This window comes from Lynx rufus, unplaced genomic scaffold (assembly GCF_022079265.1).
Source record: "Lynx rufus isolate CCGP_SWC_20201006 ecotype Redwood Valley unplaced genomic scaffold, mLynRuf1.p SCAF_16, whole genome shotgun sequence".
NCBI classification, from domain to species: Eukaryota; Metazoa; Chordata; class Mammalia; order Carnivora; family Felidae; genus Lynx; species Lynx rufus.
In genome coordinates, this window is record NW_025814830.1 from 5502334 (window position 1) to 5521746 (window position 19413).

General features: G+C 45.3%; 1 protein-coding gene across 1 annotated transcript; it reads left to right on the plus strand.

Moving 5' to 3' along the window:
• The first annotated feature begins 4461 nt into the window (after window positions 1–4461).
• BSPH1 (binder of sperm protein homolog 1) lies at window positions 4462–13590 on the plus strand. Its single transcript, XM_047079089.1, has 4 exons — window positions 4462–4534; window positions 11183–11212; window positions 12957–13088; window positions 13448–13590. Exons 1-4 carry the CDS (start codon window positions 4462–4464, stop codon window positions 13588–13590), a joined length of 378 nt encoding a protein of 125 aa, XP_046935045.1.
• Window positions 13591–19413: the final 5823 nt, after the last annotated feature.

Here is a 19413-nt window from a genome sequence, read left to right on the forward strand (position 1 = left end):
GTCCTGGTATCTTTCAGGATTGACACCATAGAGATTTACCAAATATTGCAATTGATCACAGGTAGGACTCCTTGGTTTTACAGATGAGGAAATGGAGGCACAGATGTGCCCAGGGACTTGCCAAAAGCCATATAGCAAGCAGGCGGGGACAGTGGGACTTGGAGCAGCTGAGATTGGGGTCTCATTTTATTGTCATTTTGGTGTCAGTTTCTCATTGCATAGGTTTGGGAGTTTTCTAGATAAGAGGCTTTGAGGTCTTTGTTTCCTGGCTTGGCAGCCTCCTTCCTATCATCTACTTCCTGTCTGTGCCTGCTTCCTGTCATCTACTTCCTGTCTGTGCCTGCTTCCTGTCATCTACTTCCTGTCTCTGCTTCCTTCCTGTCATCTACTTCCTGTCTCTGCCTCCTTCCTATCATCTACTTCCTGTCTCTGTCTCCATCTGTCCTTCTTTCTCTGTGTCTTGGAGATCCACTCTCTCCCAACCTCTTGTACCATCTTTCTTCCCCCTCTCCCTTTTTCTTCCCACCCTGTCTGCTTTTTCCTCTTCTTTATCTCCCTGGGTCTCTGGGTTTGTTCTCTCTCTGTGTGTCATTCTGACCTGGATGTCTCACTATGTATGCATACATATGTATATACTTATGGGCATGTATGTGTTAGTGTCTATGTGTGTCCATAAATATGTGCATGTGGCTCTGCCCCTCCTCTTTCTCTTTTTTCTTAGTCCATCAGCCTGACTCTCTTTCTTCCTCAACCGCTCCTTATTTTTTAAATTTTTATGTTTTTATTTTTTTTCTAATTTTTTTCAATGTTTATTTTTGAGAAAGACAAAGCATGAGTGGGGCGGGGTAGAGAAAGGAGACACAGAATCTGAAGCAGGCTCCAGGCCCTGAGCTGTCAGCACAGAGCCCAATGCAGGGCTCAAACTCACGGACCACGAGATCATGACCTGAGCCAAAGTCAGAAGCTCAACCGACTGAGCCACCCAGCCGCCCCTTTAATTTTTATTTTTTTTAGAAAGAGAGCACATGCATGAGTGGTGGGGAAAGAGGCAGAGAGAAAGAATCTGAAGCAGGCTCCATGCAGCCCAACGTGGCACTCGATCCTGCAACCCTGGGATCATGACCAGAGCCAAAATCAGACTCTCAACCAGTTGAGCCACCCAGACGCCCCTCAACCTATTTATTTTAAAATAGGAATGTGTGGGGCGCCTGGGTGGCGCAGTCGGCTAAGCGTCCGACGTCAGCCAGGTCACGATCTCGCGGTCCGTGAGTTCGAGCCCCGCGTCAGGCTCTGGGCTGATGGCTCAGAGCCTGGAGCCTGTTTCGATTCTGTGTCTCCCTCTCTCTCTGCCCCTCCCCCGTTCATGCTCTGTCTCTCTCTGTCACAAAAATAAATAAACGTTGAAAAAAAAAATTTAAAAAAAATAAAATAGGAATGTGTATTGGAATCACCAGGGAGCTTTTAAGAATACAGACTCCCGGGTTCCAGCCTAGACCTATTAGCATTTGTATTTTTTTAACAGCTTTATTGAGGTAGAATTGGGCATAGTTTACTGTGCGATTACAAGTTTGGAGATATGCATATACCTGTGAAACCATCACGACAATCTAGGTAATGACATCACCTCCAAAAGCTCCCTCCTGTCTCTTTCTGTTTGTTTTTGTATTTGTGTTTGCTTTGTGTGTAAGAACACTCAACATGAGATCTCCCCTCTTTTTTTTTTTAATTTTTTTTTCAACGTTTATTTTTTATTTTTGGGACAGAGAGAGACAGAGCATGAACGGGGGAGGGGCAGAGAGAGAGGGAGACACAGAATCAGAAACAGGCTCCAGGCTCCGAGCCATCAGCCCAGAGCCTGACGCGGGGCTCGAACTCACGGACCGCGAGATCGTGACCTGGCTGAAGTCGGACGCTTAACCGACTGCGCCACCCAGGCGCCCCGAGATCTCCCCTCTTTTTTAATGTTTTTTAAAATTTATTTTTGGGAGAGAGAGAGCATGAGAGGGGTAGAGAAGAGAGAGAGACCTGAGAGAAAGAATCTGGAAAGCCATTAGTTTTGTATAAAAAATTAGTTATTAAGAACTTTCAGGGGCGCCTGGGTGGCTCACTCGGTTAAGTGTCTGACTTTGACTCAGGGCATGAGCTCACAATCTGTGAGTTCGAGCCCCGTGTCAGGCTCTGTGCTGACAGCTTGGAGCCTGGAGGCTGCTTCGGATTCTGTGCCTCCCTCTCTCTCTGCCCACCCCCCTCAAAATCAATAAACATAATAATAAAAAAAAATTTTTTTAAGTACTGACTCTCTTAGCAAAACAATAGTGTGCCAAAGACCAACCACTATGTTGTGGAACATATTCTAGAACTGCCTTATCATATTTTGCTGAAAGATGTTCCAAAAAGGAGACGAAGTGGTTATTGCACGTTTGCAGGCTACATACAAAACAAAGACACTGGACACAGTATCTCCTGGCTCCCTGGATCACAAAAGGAAAACCACCCACGGCTGCCACCACCTTGCAGAGACGGTCATCCGGGTACAACAGAGGCGAGGATGTGACAAATTGCTGTGCTCCGAGATTGGAAGTATTTCTTGGAGGGAAATGTACAGTTTCAAGTCCCAGGAAGAAGAGAGAGTGGTTTTCATGAAATAAGTGTGTGGATGCCGATAGGAATCCCCAGATGCCAACTGCATTGTTCCACGGGAACATCTGTCGATCCAAGATTTGGGGATAAACTTTCTCAAGTGACTGTAGGAAGCAGTGTATGCAGACACCAGTGTTAGAAATAAGCAAAAGCAACAACTGTTCCCAATTAGAATTGGAATTCAAAGCTCTTGAGTAGGTTTTTATTTCACTTATTTTTTTTTATGTTTCTGTATTTTTGAGAGCGAGAGTGAGAGAGCACAAGCGGGGGGAGGGGCAGAGAGAGAGGAAGACACAGAATCCGAAGCAGGCTGAAGGCTCGGAGCTGTCAGCACAAAGCCCAACGCGGGGCTCGAACCCATGGACAGCAAGATCATGACCTGAGCCGAAGTCGGACGCTTAACCGACTGAGCCACCCAGGGCAGCCTGGTTGGCTCGGATGGTGGAGCGAGTGACTCTTGACCTCAGGGTTGTGAGTTGGAGCCCCACACTGGGTGCAGAGATTGCTTTTTTTTAGAGTCTTTAAAATTTTTGAGAAATGAACATAAAATCTATTGTGCAACAGCAGAAGCCACCAGTTAAGAGCCTCTGATTTGCTGGCTCTTGACATTTTGGTGGCTGTCATTTGAGGCCAAGCCTTTCTTTTGTCATTTGTTCCAAAGGAAATCCTCGTCTTTACTGATGAGTAGAAAGGAGGCAACGTGATGGATGTACTTTCAACTTAAAATATTAATGAAGGGGTGCCTGGTTGGCTCAGTTGGTTAGTCTGACTCTTGGTTTCGGCTCAGGTCATGATCTCATGGTTTGTGAGTTCAAGCCCCACATTGGGCTCTGTGCTGACAGCTGGGAGCCTGCTTGGGATTCTCTCTCTCGGTCCCTCTCCTGTTCATTCTCTCTCTCTCTCTCTCTCAAAAATAAATATATAAACATTTTCTAAAAAGGATATTAATAGAGACTACCGGAGCCTGTGTTTCAGAATTCAGTCTTACTTTTCAGAGCTGTGAACTGTAGGGAACCCGTACACATGGCGTTGCTTATTCCTCGGAATTGCAAAGCCAACTGTGGCCCATTGGGTGGATCTCCATGGCCCTCCAGAGAGCAGAATCCCGCACCAAAGGTTCATGGGGCGTGCGCAGGGATGCTTGTATCTGGGAGCAAATCTACATCTCTAAACAGCCTCCCTGGGCCTCTCCGGTGGAGTCCTTGGGCCTGGCTTTCAAAGACCCATATAAGACCTATGTAAGATCCAAGACTTGGATAAGTCTATACTGCTTCTGGGTCCTGGATGGTTGTGGCTGTGGAAACAACTTGAAATTCCTTGTCGTGACTCTCCTAATCCTTGTGTATTTCTTTTTCTGCATTTCCTTCTATGCGAGGCAGAGAGGTGGGGGGGGAGGTGAAGAAGAGTGAGAGGGAAGGAGGAGGGGGGCTGAGAAGGGAAGGGGACCTTATGACAAGGAAGAGGAGGGGCACCTGGGTGGTTCAGCCAGTTGAGCATCCGGCTTCGGGTCAGGTCATGATCTCGCTGCCCATGGGTTCGAGCCCTGCGTCAGGCTCTGTGCTGATGGCTCAGAGCCTGGAGCCTGCTTCGGATTCTGTGTCTTCCTCTCTCTCTGCCCCTCCCCCACTCATGCTCTGTCTCTCTCTCTGTCAAAAAAATAAATAAACATTTTAAAAAATTTAAGGAAGAGGAGGAGAGAAGGAGGAGTCTGGGGATGCTGGAGAAAAAGAGGGGGAGGAGAAGGAGGAGGGACGAGCAGTGGTTGGGGCTCTAAAATCCTGAGGATGAGCTGGTCAACCAGCAGTCCCTGAGAGGAGGAACATGGTCCTGCACGTGGTGTTTTTGCTGCTCTGGGTCTGCTGGCTTCACAGTGTGTTTGGTCAAGACTATGAAGGTGAGTAGCAATGTTCCAGCATCAGGGTGGACATTTAAAAACCAAGTCTTGGGGCGCCTGGGGGGCTCAATCGGTTGGGCGCCCGACCGGCTCAGGTCATGATCTCACAGTTTGTGGGTTCGAGCCCCACATCGGGCTCTGTGCTGACAGCTCAGAGCCTGGAGCCTACTTCCGATTCTGTCTCTCCCTCTCTCTCTGCCGCTCCCCTGCTCGTGCTCTGTCTCTCTCTCTCTCTCTCTCAAAAATAAATAAGCATTAAAATATTTTAAGTGCCTTATTAGCGTCTTTGAAAATGGAACTGAGTTTTGGCAAGTCTGTTTTAACCCTTTACCAAAATCCTGTGGCCTTCAACAGTCGTAAATAACACAATAAGAAACTTCATTATGGATGCATTTCTTACACATTTCATGGGGGTTACACGTAGTTGTGAAACAATTTTTTTTTTGTTTTTGCAAAATGGCAAAAAAAAAAGTGATGGTGTTGCATGTCCTATTTGTAAGTATTCTTCAGGACATCTTTGCCCTGAAACATAAATCAAATGCAGCATGGATAAATATTTTTTTAGAACAAGATGTCCTCAGTGTGACCATGACCACTGCTTTCTTTTCTTTTTTTTTTTAATGTTTTTATTTATTTTTGAGAGAAAGAGACACAGAGCGAGCAGGGGAGGTGCAGAGAGAGAGATAGAGAGAGGGAGACACAGAATCCAAAGCAAGGCTCCAGGCTCCGAGCTGTCAACACAGAGCCCGACGTGGAGTTCGAACACACGAACCGCGAGATCATGACCTGAGCCAAAGTCAGATGCTCAACCGACTGAGCCACCCCGGGGGCCCCTACCACTGCTTTCTTATCTGTTAGAATGTTCGTTTTATGCTGCTGGGAAAATAACACTTTTGTCTCAGACGTGGATTTTTTATGAGATATCACTTTTGTGGGTACATGAGAAAAAGAAAACATAAGCACAAGAAGCTGGCTAAGACGGTCCTAAAATTTCTCCCCTTTTGGTGCCGGGCCTCCTGAATTACCAACATCACATTTTCCCACTGTCTGGATGCCGTCCAGAGTCTTGGTGATTGTAACACTTCTCAGAAGAATGCGCGTAAGAATGAAGACCCATCTGTTCTGGGCACCTTAGCTGGTGTTTCCACTTAACGTGGTGCTAAGTCTACTTCTGAGCCTTTGGAAATGTTTACTCACACTGTCCATCTCCCTTCGCAAGTATCTGTTTCCCGGAGGCTAGGAGGGCCCCGTGGTTGTCTCTAGGGGGTTCTTTTGAGCCCCTGACACGCAGGCTACAAGTGTTGACTCTGCCCTTTGGCTACTGTCATAGGCACAATGACCCACATTGGCTACTGTGGGCACAATGACCACGTCCCCACGGCAACCCGGCCTGCGGACAAGATGCCATCGGAAATAAGGGGCACTCTGATTCCAGAGACGAACCAGGAAAAAGCATTGCGTTTTAGCATCTTAGAAGGAATGAGATGGGTGGTTCGGATCCCGCCAGGCACACGGGATGGTGCAGACATTAAGTGGCGGGAGTGCCTCCATTCATGCTCCTGGCTAGTGGGAAGACAGGAGACAGATGAGCCCTACGAGCATACCCCTCCCCCCACTCCCCGCATGCCCCGCACGAGAACGGAGATGTGATTGACCTGGCGAGGCTTCACAGAGGGCTCGGTTGAGTGACCTTATTCCAGGACTAGAAATTTGCCATGCACGAAGTGTAATTTCCCCGCGGTTACAAGCCGTTGGGGTGCACTCAGGGATTAGGTGACACTGGGGTCCCTTTTGGGAGGACGGCACAGAGCCTGATGCAGGGCTCGAGCCCACGGAACCGTGAGACCATGGCCTGAGCCGAAACCAAGAGTAGGAGGCTGAACCGACTGAGCCACCCAGGCGCCCCTTAGCAAAGGTTTGCACTAAAATACGAATCTTGCATTTATTATTATAAATAATTATTTATTAAATATAAATATAAATATAAAATTATTATTATAAAGGGAGCCTTTATTATTTTATCGGGGTGAGGTGGAATGATAGTCGGGCGCTCCTGGAGGCCCCCTACTGGCTGAGGGCTGAGCACCCTCCCACCCTCCTGTGTTCTACCTCCCTCCTGCAAGGGGCTCCAAAGTCCCCCTCGCCACCACCCCCCACCCCCACCCCGCCACCACCACTTGCCCTCTCTGGCTCCAGCCTGAGTTTCATCTGTGACCTTAGACAAGGTTCTGAGCCTCGGCTGCTCTGGAACAGGAGGAGAATGATTCTTGTTGCCCCCAACACTCCAGGGATGCCACCCAGAATGGGCGAGGTTGAGAAGGGGGTTGCCTGGGGTGCCTGGGTGGCTCAGTCGGCTAACCCTCCAGCCTCAGCTCAGGTCATGATCTCATGGCTGGTGGATTCGAGTCCCGAGTCCCGAGTCCCGCGCGTCGGGCTCTGTACTGATGGCTCAGAGCCCGGAGCCCGCTTTGGATTCTGTGTCTCCCTCTCTCTCTCTGCCCCTCCCCCACTTGTGCTCTGCCTCTCTCTGTCTCTCAAAAAATAAACGTTAAAAAAAAAAGAAATGAGATCGCGAGATCACATGGCCATTCTATTTTTAATTTTTTGAGCAACCTCCCTACTGTTTTCCATTTTCCATAGCAGCTGCACTATTTTACATTCCCAGTGCGAGTTCTCCATAATTCTTTGCTGTTATGATTAGGTCAGGTTTTCTTTTAAAAATCTTTAACCCGTTGTATTATGGAAACGTTCCCACAGACTCAAAAGAATTGTCAATGTCCTCTCCCCCGTGGAGGGCAGACAGAATTTCTAATGTTAAGCCGAATGGTGTGCTGGGTGCTTGATATGCATAATACATATGGTCCTCATAACAAGTCCGTGAGGTAGGTACAATTAGCGCCCTCATTTTATAGAAGAGAATCTGAGGCACAGGGGGGTTGAGTCGTGTCCCCAGAGTCACACAGCTAGCTGGGGACAACTGAGCTAGAGGTTCTGAGAAAGCATATTTCTTTAGCCACATCTCTTCACTGTCAATTTATATTCTGAATGTGTCCTCCAACTGGAATCCTTCCTGGTGATAAGTGTGAAAAAGTAAGTCATCTCTCATTGCCTTCTTTATGCCATGTTTCCTGCTCCCAGAAAAAAAAAAAAAAGTTTCATGTTTTATACAGGTTGCCAGTTCAACGGTTACAGGCAAAAACACATCCACTGAGATCCTGTCTCTGTTCCGATCTCAGAAAAGAGCAGTTGAAGATCTGCGCACAACAGACAATCCGTTTATTATGAAACGCCCTAGCACTTTCTGTGACATTTCTTGTAATTTCTTTTTTTTTTCTTTTTTTCAACGTTTATTTATTTTTGGGACAGAGAGAGACAGAGCATGAACGGGGGAGGGGCAGAGAGAGAGGGAGACACAGAATCGGAAGCAGGCTCCAGACTCTGAGCCGTCAGCCCAGAGCCTGACTCGGGGCTCGAACTCATACACCGCGAGATCGTGACCTGGCTGAAGTCGGACGTTTAACCGACTGAGCCACCCAGGTGCCCCGAGATTTCTTGTAATTTCAATACTTGCCCGATACCAGAGTCTCCTAAACTGGAATTCTGGAGCAGTTTCTAGTGGATATAAGTTCTCTATTGATTGTGAAAATTAATTGCAAACTTGAACCTCATCAGGGAGAAAATAATAACGATTATCGTAAGGAAAGAAATCCTTTCTGCAATAAAAGAGTTGCCGTATGGTACATGCTTGCTATGTGACACATACTGTGCAGAGCCCGGATGTATGTTTTTATTCAACCCTCATAACAAACCTGTGACTTTGACCTGCAAAGACCTTTCCTTAACAGATGCTAAAACTAATTTGATCTTATTCTAAAAGCCAAGGACAGATGAGTAAATGTTTGCTTCCAATGGTACCTTTCAGATAGTACTAAAAAGAAATAGAATAAAACAAAACAGAAAAGAACAGTGAAGGTGTAAAACATGTTTTCCCTCCTATATTGTGGTTTATTTTTGTAGGAAGGTATGGAAAAAGTAAGTCATTTATTTTTGCCTACTTATTTTTTTAATTTTTATTTTATTTATTTTTGAGAAAGAGAGAGAGAGAGAGAGGGAGAATCCCAAACAGGCTGCATGCTATCAGTGCAGAGCCCAACTCGGGGCTCAAACCCACAAACGGTGAGATCATGACCTGAGCCAAAATCAAGAGTTGGATGCTCAACTGACTGAGCCACCCAGGCACCCCTGATTCTTTGTTTGTTTGTTTTAGAGATTGTTTTTGTTGTTCCTGTTCATTAACACTATTTGGAAAATACAGTTAAAGCAAAAGGAAAAATTTAAAATCACCCACAATAAGGGGCGCCTGAGTGGCTCAGTCGATTGAACGTCTGAATTCAGCTCAGGTCATGATCTCACAGTCCGTGAGTTCAGCACCCCCAATCGGGCTCTGTGCTGACAGCTCAGAGCCTGGAGCCTGCTTCAGATTCTGTGTCTCCCTCTTTCTGCCCCTCCCCGACTCATGCTCTGTCTCTCTGTCTCTCTCTGAAAAATAAACATTTTTAAAAAATGTTTTTTAAATCACCCACAATGACACTACTGAAAATAAGCATCACTGAAATTTTGATGCCTTTCCTTCAAAATATTATCTTTACTGGGATATAATTCAGTAAAATATTTGCGTTTTATTTTAAAGGTTAATCTAGTGAAATAAATATTTGTTTACAATTGTGTCTTTCAGATGACAATCTACCAGCTATAGGTGAGTTGATCAAAATTCTTTTATTAGAGTTTCTTTTGAAATTTGGCAATAAAATGTAAAGTCCTTGAATATTATGCTTCTTCTCCTGGTGAGAAACTATATTTTTCATGAAAAACTACTATTTTATGTTTTTATATATAAGATAAAGTATGGGGCACCTGAGTGGCTCAGTCAGTTAAGGGTCCAACTCTTGATCTCAGCTCAGGCCTTGATCTCAAGGTTGTGAGTCTGAGCCCTGTGCTGGGATTTGTGCTGGGCATGAAAAAAAAAAAAAAGATATAGTACAATTTATGTTAAAAATAGTTGAGGAGGGGTACCTTAATGGCTCAGTCAATTAAGCATCTAACTCTTGATTTCCACTCAGGTCATGATCCCACAGTTCATGGGATGGAGCCCCACCCTGCATCAGGCTCTGTGCTGGTGGCTCAGAGCCTGTTACTGGCCCAGAGCCAACTTGGGATTCTGTCTCTCCTCTCTCCCTGCGCCCCTCTCTCTCAAAAAACACATAAATAAACTTTAAAAAATTGTTAAGGAAATGGGCTGAGCATGGAGCCTGCTTAAGATTCTCTCTCCCTCTGCCCTTCTCTCTCACTCGCATACTTTCTCTCTCTCTCTCTAAAATAAATGAAATGAAAAAAACCTGTTGTGATAGTTAAGGAAAAAGAAGAGGAAAGCAATTATAATATTATTGTTTTTTTACTGTTTATATTTTTGAGTTTTCATCCCATACAATTTCATGTGATTTCCTTTTTTGGAAAAATAGAGTCTTAAGGGATGTAATGAAATAGAGAATGCCTTTTGTCACCTAAAGATGAAGTACAAATGTTTTCCTATCTATTTCTATGCTCATCTTTGTTAATGCTTGCATGGTATTATAAAGTTTTATTTTATTTTATTTTATTTTATTTTATTTTATTTTATTTTATTTTATTTTTTTAAGTAGGCTTCATGCTCAGCATGGAGCCCAATACAGGGCTTGAACTCAAGACCCTGAGATCAAGACCTGAGCTGAGAACAACGGTCAGACACTTAACTGACTGAACCACCCAGGTGCCCCTAAAGTTATATTTTATTTTTAAATTCCCTTAGTGATTGGTACTTTTGGATTAATTTCTATTTGTGGAGCTATTATCAACCATGATGAAATAAACATTCTTTTGGGTTTTTTTTTAAGTCTTATTTATTCATTTTGAGAAAGAGAGAGAATGAGCAGGGGAAGGGCAGAGAGAGAGAGAGAGAGAGAGAGAGAGAGAATCCCAAGCAGGCTTCATGCTGTCAGCACAGAGCCCAGTGTGGGGCTCAATCCCATGAAACATGAGATCATGACCAGAGCAGAAACCAAGAGTCAGACGCTGAACTGAGTGAGCCACCCAGGTGCCCCTGAAATGGACATTCTTAACCTCAATGTCATTCCCCCTGTCCAAAGCTCAGATGTGCCTATTGTGACCAGTACTAGTGAACATTGTGGGGATGATGGAATCTAACACATGTGACATTGCAAAAAGGAAATAATATATAAACCAGAGAAAATGACAAGTACAATTATTTTATATGAATGTGTACTTTATAGGAATGCCTAGGAAAACTAGAAAAGATTACTAGCTTCAAGAAGAGAGTGGCTGGATATAAGATAGATATACAGTAGTAAGTTGTTCTTCTCCATACTGGTAAGAACAAACTAGACACTGGTGGAAAAGGAAGTCATTCCATTTTACATCAATGACCAAAAGCACTTTGGAGTTATATCAGCAAGAAATCTCCAGGACTTAAATGATGAAATCACATTGAAGAACACAAAGCGAGTTGTAAATAATACAAGAATCATGCCATGTTTTTGACTGGAAAGCATAAGAATTGGGAAATAAATGTCAGCTTCAAATTTTCTTTTTCAGACACTGTAACTCACTTTCCGGAAGTCAAAGGTAAGTTGATCAGAAGACTTTTGCAATGAAAGTACATTTCCTTATAATTTTATAAAAACAGGGAAAGCAGTGGGGTTTTTCCTGATAACATTTCTTTTTTCTCTTTTCATAAAATTTGATATAAGCAATTTGTAAACAGAAACAAAAACAAGAAATAGAGTCACCCCGAACTTTACTGGCATTTTACTGGCACTACTCTTTAATTTCTGCCAATATAACAGAAAGTAACCGATTTTAAGATTCACAGAGGATGGGGCACCTGGGTGGCTTGGTCGGTTAAGCGTCCGACTTGGCTCAGGTCATGATCTCATGGTCCGTGAGTTCGAGCCCCGTGTCGGGCTCTGTGCTGACAGCTCAGAGCCTGGAGCCTGTTTCCGATTCTGTGTCTCCCTGTCTCTCTGCCCCTCCCCCGTTCATGCTCTGTCTCTCTCTGTCCCAAAAATAAAATAAACGTTGAAAAAAAATTGTTTTAATTGTATAAATGCCTCCTGCTAATGAAAATCCGGGTAAAAGAGCACATCGGTAGGAAAGATGAGTCGCTATTGCCTTTTGAGAAAACAACTCCCAGCAGTGTTAACAATTCATATGTGCTTTAACCTAATAATCTTGCTTTGGGGAGTCCATTCTGTAGAAACAGATGCTTCAATACGTAAGGATTTGCATATATGAATGCTTGCCTCAGCTTCATACGCAGAGGATAAACAATCTGAATAAGGGAAATATTGAATAAATTTGGCAAAATCCGTATCACAGACTCTGAATTGGCATTAGAAAGGAGCTAGAGCTACAAAGCTTTAAAAGGATACGTTGGATAACGTTTTTGGCTTGAGTCAATGGGTGGATAGAGAATGACTGTCATTCATGAGGGCAAATATAAGCAACCAAGAAAGAGAGCGAGTTCAATTCTAGATAAAGTTCTGGAAGCTGTCTTAAATGGAGGCCAGGAGTTCTAAAAATAAGGGGGGGAGAGGATATGTTGAAAAGGATTTTTCTGATATGCTGAGTTAGAAACTCAGGTTATGGGGACATCTGGGTGGCTCAGTCAGTTGAGCATCCAACTCTTGATTTCAGGTCAGGTCGTGATCTCACGGTTTGTGAGTTCGAGTCCCGTATTGGGCTCTATCTGCACTGAGAGTGCAGGGCCTGCTTCAGATTCTCTGTCTCCCTCTCTCTCTGCCCCTCCTCTACTCGTGTGTGCGCTCTCCCTCTCTCTCAAAATAAATTATGGATATAAAGTGTGACTCATTTGGGGAGGGAGCAAAAAATCTGTGCATGTGTACCCCTACATATATATTATGTATAGTTATATATATGTTGGATGGATGGATGGATGGGTGGAGATATATATATATATATGCAGAAAAGTGTGGATAGAGATAAACCAGGCTATATACAGTGTGTGTGTGTGTGTGTGTGTGTGTGCGCGCGCACGCACGTATGTGAGAAGGTAAAGAAAAAAGACAGAGGGGAAATTGTTTAACAGATAAGTCTCAAATTTATGTTTCTAACCTTAGTATAGACTTCTGGAACTAGGGTCAAATGCTAAGCAAACCACCAACAATGTCTATACCGTGGAGAAAAGTGGGACATGGGGTAGGGGTTTCAACAGCTCTGCTACTACGTGACCCACCAGAACCTCAGGCAGGGGCTCTGATTCTGGTGCAAGCAAGGGAGGATGAAAGTAATTTTGTAACATCTCAACTACCACTCCCAGAGAGGGACGAAGGATCTTTGTTTTCTCTAGATGGCAAGTGCGTCTTTCCATTCCAGTACAAAGGTGGGATATTCTATGACTGCATCAAGTTCAAGGCAAAACACAAGTGGTGCTCCCTAACTAAGACGTACCAAGGACGTTGGAAGTATTGCTCTGAAGAAGGTGAGTACCTTGCCTCTGCACACCTCAGGGCGGTGATCTTTTGTCGCCAAGGCTGAAGTCCGGGGAGACCGGCCAGAGGGTCCTGAGAAGGGAATCCACGGTCAATTACATTGCGAAAATAAGGTTTGTGCAGATCTCTGGCAGTGTGGAAGTCACAAGGCCCCCAAGACGTATGATGAGGGCTTCACCCACGTTACCTTGAAATGAAAACGTTTAGCAAAACCCCAATCCCCCACCAATATTTCAGAGTAGATGATGCCGAGCGGGATGGTGTGTGTGGGCGCACGCGTGTGTGTGATGGCAACGAGGAGGTACCAAACAGAAAGATTTCTTATCCCAATTGCTTCTCTCCTCTGTAGACTTTGCAAACTGCGTGTTTCCCTTCTGGTACAGACGCCTTATCTACCGCGAATGCACTGAAGACGGGGACGCGTTTGGGAGAAAATGGTGCTCGCTGACCCAGAATTATAACAAGGACAAGGTCTGGAAATATTGTGACTGATGGCGACATTTTCTGGGAGGGGCATGAGGAGGGTCTAATCGTTCCCAGGGGAAATAAATGTCCAGTTTCTTTTGTGAAAGGAGGAGATAGGACTCTCCTTAAAAACGTTTTTTTGTTTTTGTTCTTGTTTTTTTTTTTTTCTGAGCTATGATCTGGCTGTAAATAGCTCGGGGTTTTGGTCGTGGATTATGGATGATGGGGTTTTTATATGGAAACTTCTATTGTAGCCTCAGCACTTTTACTTACTAACTGGGTTAAATTTGGCCTTTTTTTTTTTTTTTTTTGAGAGAGAGAGAGAGAGAGAGAGAGAGAATCCCAAACAGGCTCTATGTTCAGCATGACCCTGACCTGGGGCTCAATCTCACCACCCTGGGATCATGACCTGAGCGGAAATCGAGAGTCAAGGGCTCAACCGACTGAACCACCCAGGCGCCCCTGCTTTGTCATTCTAAATCATTGTCCCTTAGAGGGAAAATAGATGTCTTTACATTAAAAACAACACTCCCTGGGGCGCCTGGGTGGCTCAGTCGGTTGAGCTTCTGACTTCGGCTCAGGTCCTGATCTCTCAGTCCATGAGTTCGAGCCTCACACGTCGGGCTCTGTGCTGACGGCTCAGAGCCTGGAGCCTGCTTCTGATTCTGTGTCTCCCTCTCTCTCTGCCCCTCCCCCGTTCATGCTCTGTCTCTGTCTCTCTCTCTCTCTGTCAAAAGTAAAAATAAACATTTAAAGAAATTAATAAAAACAACACTCCTTGATGAATTTTCAGATCCTTGCCTGTTCAGATACTTCTTTATAATAGGTCTTTTTGCTTCTTGCAAGTTTTTTAGGGGACATTTTTGAGATGAGCTCATTTTTTGTTTTCCTTTATCTATTCCTAGTTAAGCATTCAGGATCCTAAGAAAATGTTGAAATCCTGCCACAAAGGCAATTTGCCTCCAAGGGTCAAACGAATCACCCAGATATTCCTTATTTAGTGTGGCAAGAAAGGCAGCCGGTTGCCTTCCCAACAATTTCCTGGTCGGGCTAATGCAAATCTACATCAAACCAAATCCGTTGTGCCCAGGTGCATTTAGGCTTTCCTAAGCCTGAAACAGACTATTATAGCAAAAGCCTAAACAACTCTTGGGATATGTGAACTATTTTATTTTTTTATGTCAATTTATTTTTAAAGTTTATTTACGTTTGAGAGAGAGAGACACACACACACACACAGAGCGTGAGTGGGGGAGGGGCAGAGAGAGAGGGAGACAGATTCTGAAGCAGGCTCCAGGCTCCGAGCTGTCGGCACAGAGCCTGACGCGGGGCTCGAACCCACGAACCGTGAGATCCTGACCTGAGCCAAAGTCAGACACCTACCCGACTGAGCCCCCCAGGCGCCCCTCTGAGGAGAGTTTTTAAAGCTGTGGGTCACAGTCATCAATTCAGTGGGGCATGACCGGCACTTAAAAATTTTAAATGCTGCAGAATTGGAGGAAAACCGCAGAGTATATAGTATGTGTATCCAATATATTATTTCTTATAGTTCAAGCTGATTTTATAAATAGATACGGATGCCTATATACAGATACGTACACGGATAGGTCGCGGGGATGTGGTGTGTGGCCTGGGGACCGTAGTCAATGGTGTCTTAGTGCATTTTTGAAGGCTGCTGCAAGAGTGAAGAGTGAATCTTGAAAGTTCACATTGTCAGAAAAATTTTCTTTTTTGTAACTTTTTATGGTCACGGGTGGTGCCTGGACTCATTGTGGTGAACATTTTGCTGCGAACACAACGTCCAATTGTTACATTGCACAAGGTTGTATGTCAACATAACTCAATCAAAACCTATATATAGGGGCACCTGGAGGGTTCAGTCGGTTGAGCGTGGGGCTTCCGCTCAGGTCATGATCTCACAGTCCGTGAGTTCAAGCCCTGCGTCGGGCTCTGTGCTGATGGCTCAGAGCCCGGAACCTGGTTCGGATTCTGTGTCTCCCTCTCTCTCTGCCCCTCCCCCGCTCATGCTCTGTCTCTCTGTGTCTCAGAAATAAATAAGCATTAAAATTTTTTTTTAAAAACCTATATATAGGGGCGCCTGGGTCTTGGTCGGTTAAGCGTCCGACTTCGGCTCAGGTCATGATCTCACGGTCCGTGAGTTCGAGCCCCGCGTCGGGCTCTGTGCTGGAGCCTGTTTCAGATTCTGTGTCTCCCTCTGTCTCTGCCCCTCCCCTGTTCATGCTCTGTCTCTCTCTGTCTCAAAAATAAATAAACGTTAAAAATAAATAAATAAATAAATAAATATGCCAAATCATATTGTTAAATGTAATCTTACAGTAGATCACAGCACCGCGCCCCCCCCCAAAAATAAAGTTCGGAAGCACTGTCTTTTGAACCCAGAAGGCTCATTGTAATCTTTCATGAGAAATAGGAAATCTAAAAAAGAACGTTTTTGACTTGTCGTTCTAGTCTTTGAATGCTGGTAGAAAGGACTATCTTTGAAATGGGCTTACTTGTCTCGGGGGAGCAGCAGAACCCGCTGTGACTGAGCTCGGGTGGTGGCAAGCAATCCCTAAGGTGCAAAGCGATCGTGGTTATGACACCAGGTACGGGGGATTACTTACTAATCAGATCCTTGGGAGAGGTTGACCAGAAAGACCAGTGGTTGACCAGGTGGTGACAAATGGATCGTAGGTTTCTCAGGAAGAAAATCAACTCGCTCGCTGTTCTTTACACGGAAGAGCTAAAAGCACCAGCCTTCTACCCAACTTCCAGGCACGAGTCAGTTCACAGCCTCAGTGTCCCTTGAATGACGAGGAAGCTGGACAACCATGAAGCCACACGCTGCTGTAACACCACCGGGATACACTCTCAGCCTTCTTGGTAGACTTCCCCAGCTGGGCACACCGCTCAGTGTTCGGGAGAAAGGGAAATACACAGAACTTTCCAGGGGCTCCTGAATACCGGTTTTGAGTGCAGATTGATTTTCAAGGACTCAGACTGACCACTGGGATCCAGTAATCCTAGTCGAAGATTCTAGAAACATGAGACAGAGTCGTGATTTAAGTTCGCTTTGCTGTTGGCTCAGTGTGCTACCAAACACGCCTTGTAATGACGTCCCCAGGTCCCGGGAGTGATAGGGTTTGGATAAATATTTTCAGAAAGTCTCACTATTCACATTGATTCCCTCACCCTTGGTCTGTCAGCCTTTACAATAGGGGCTTTCCTCTGGTAGCTACTCATCTAAAAACATCTCATTACTGGACACCCTGGTCTTGAGTAAGCAGCTACTTTGATAATGTCATTCCATGGCCCCATCTAACTGCAGAAGAAGCTGGCAAATACAGTTCGAGTTTCTCGAAAATGCTGCATTGTCACTGTCTTGCTCTGCAACTGCTTTGAGAAGTTTGAGGCCAGCCTGATGAACCTGCTCTTCTGTTTGTCTTCCAAATGTTTCTTTCTTTCTTTCTTTCTTTCTTTCTTTCTTTCTTTAAGCAATCGCTACAACCAGCGTGGGGCTCGAACTCGCAACCCTGCGACCAAGCTCTACTGACTGAGCCACTAGGCGCCCCAGCTTGCTCTTTTAAATTATTTGATCTTGGGCACCTGGGTGGCTCAGTCATTAAGCATCTGATTTCGACTCAAGTCACGATCTCGTGGTTTGCCAGTTCGTGTCCCACGTCAGGTGAGTTTGAGACCCGCATCGGGTGAGCTTGAGCCCTGCTTCTCTCTCTCTCTTTCCCTCTCTCTCTCTCTCTGCCTCTCGCTCACTTGCACCCTCTCTCTTTCTCAAAAATAAATAAATAAATAAATGGCGCCTGGGTGGCCCAGTTGGTTGAACTTCTGACTTCGGCTCAGGACATGATCTCAGGGTTCCTGAGTTCAAGCCCTGCATGGGTCCTGTGCTGACAGCTCGGACCCTGGAGCCTGCTTCGGATTCTGTGTGTGTGTGTGTGTGTGTGTCTTTGCCCCTCCCCCACTCACGCTCTGTCTCTCTCTTTCTCAAAAATAAATAAAAACGTTAAGGGGCACCTGGGTGGCTCAGTTGAGCGTCCGCCTCTTGATTTCCGCTTAGGTCATGATCTCGCAATCTGTGAGTTCGAGCCCCACATCTGGCTCACTGCTCTCAGTGTGTCAGCGCAGAGCCCGCTTTCGGCCCTCCGTCCCCCTCTCTCTGCCCCTCCTCCACTTGCAAAAATAAATAAGTATTTTTAAAAATAAATACATTAGGGGCGCCTGGGTGGCTCAGTCGGTTGAGCGTCCGACTTCAGCTCAGGTCACGATCTCGCGGTCCGTGGGTTCGAGCCCCGCGTCGGGCTCTGGGCTGACGGCTCGGAGCCTGGAGCCTGCTTCCGATTCTGTGTCTCCCTCGCTCTCTGCCCCTCCCCCGCTTGCACTCTCTCTCTCTCTCTCTCTCTCTCTCTCAAAAATATAAATAAACACTAAAAAAATTTTAATAAAAAGAAAATAAGGGGCGCCTGGGTGGCTCAGTCGGTTAAGCATCCGACTTCAGCCAGGTCACGATCTCGCGGTCCGGGAGTTCGAGCCCCGCGTCAGGCTCTGGGCTGATGGCTCGGAGCTTGGAGCCTGTTTCCGATTCTGTGTCTCCCTCTCTCTCTGCCCCTCCCCCGTTCATGCTCTGTCTCTCTCTGTCTCAAAAATAAATAAACGTAAAAAAAAAAATAAAAATACATTAATTAAAACGTTAAAAAAGAAATAATAAATCATTTCATCTTTTTTGCTTTGTATGTTCTGAGGGTATTTTCTCTACCCTGAAAGTCTAAAAACTATACACTATACGCTAGAAATTATTTCCAAGTAAGTTTTTCCAGGTAACTGGTGGGTCCTTTGACCATGTAGATTCCGGTCTTCTTTTATTTTTGCAGGTTTTCTCTGACTATATCTATAATATCATTTTTCTTCCTTTGTCTTGTTATTCTTTTTCAGGGACAGGCATCATATATGCGGTTCCTTTCTTTCTATCACAGTCTCTATTACTCCTTTGAAATTTTTATCTTCTTTTCACCTTCCTGGATGTCCTGGCACCTTTCTCAGATGCCCCTTCTTGAGTCTGTGTTTGAGCCTACTCTCTCCCTTGGCCAGATTTCAATTTAGTTGTCACTTTGGATACTTGTAAACTTTTTCTCCATTTCCTGCTTGAGCTCAGTATTGTTCTATTTTTCCCTATTTAAAAAAAATCATTGGAGTTCTTTTTGAAATTTTTAAAAGTTTTTTTTAATGTTTATTTATTTTTTTTATTTTTTTTTCAACGTTTATTTATTTTTGGGACAGAGAGAGACAGAGCACGAACGGGGGAGGGGCAGAGAGAGAGGGAGACACAGAATCCGAAACAGGCTCCAGGCTCTGAGCCATCAGCCCAGAGCCCGACGCGGGGCTCGAACTCACGGACCGCGAGACCGCGACCTGGCTGAAGTCGGACGCCCAACCGACTGCGCCACCCAGGCGCCCCTATGTTTATTTATTTTTGAGAGAGAGAGAGAGAGAGAGTGACTGGAGGAGGGGGAGAGAGAGAGGGGAGACACAGAATTCGAAGCAGGCTCCAGGCTCTGAGCTGTCAGCACACAGCCCGATGCGGGCCTCGAACGCACAAACTGTGACATGACCTGTCTTTTTGAATTTCTGATTCAAGATGGTTTTCCTATCTCCAAATACTTGCAGCATTTCTCAGACCAAGGTTGATGGTTTCTAGGATTCATAGCTCAAGGGCTCCCTCTGCCGTCCACGTAGTGGAGGGGAGGGCAGTTTCTTTCCTGGCTGGTTTTTGGGGGGGGGGGGGGGGGGGACATGGGTGGGTGCTTGATGGCGGGAAGGTTTATGGTTTCTTCCACT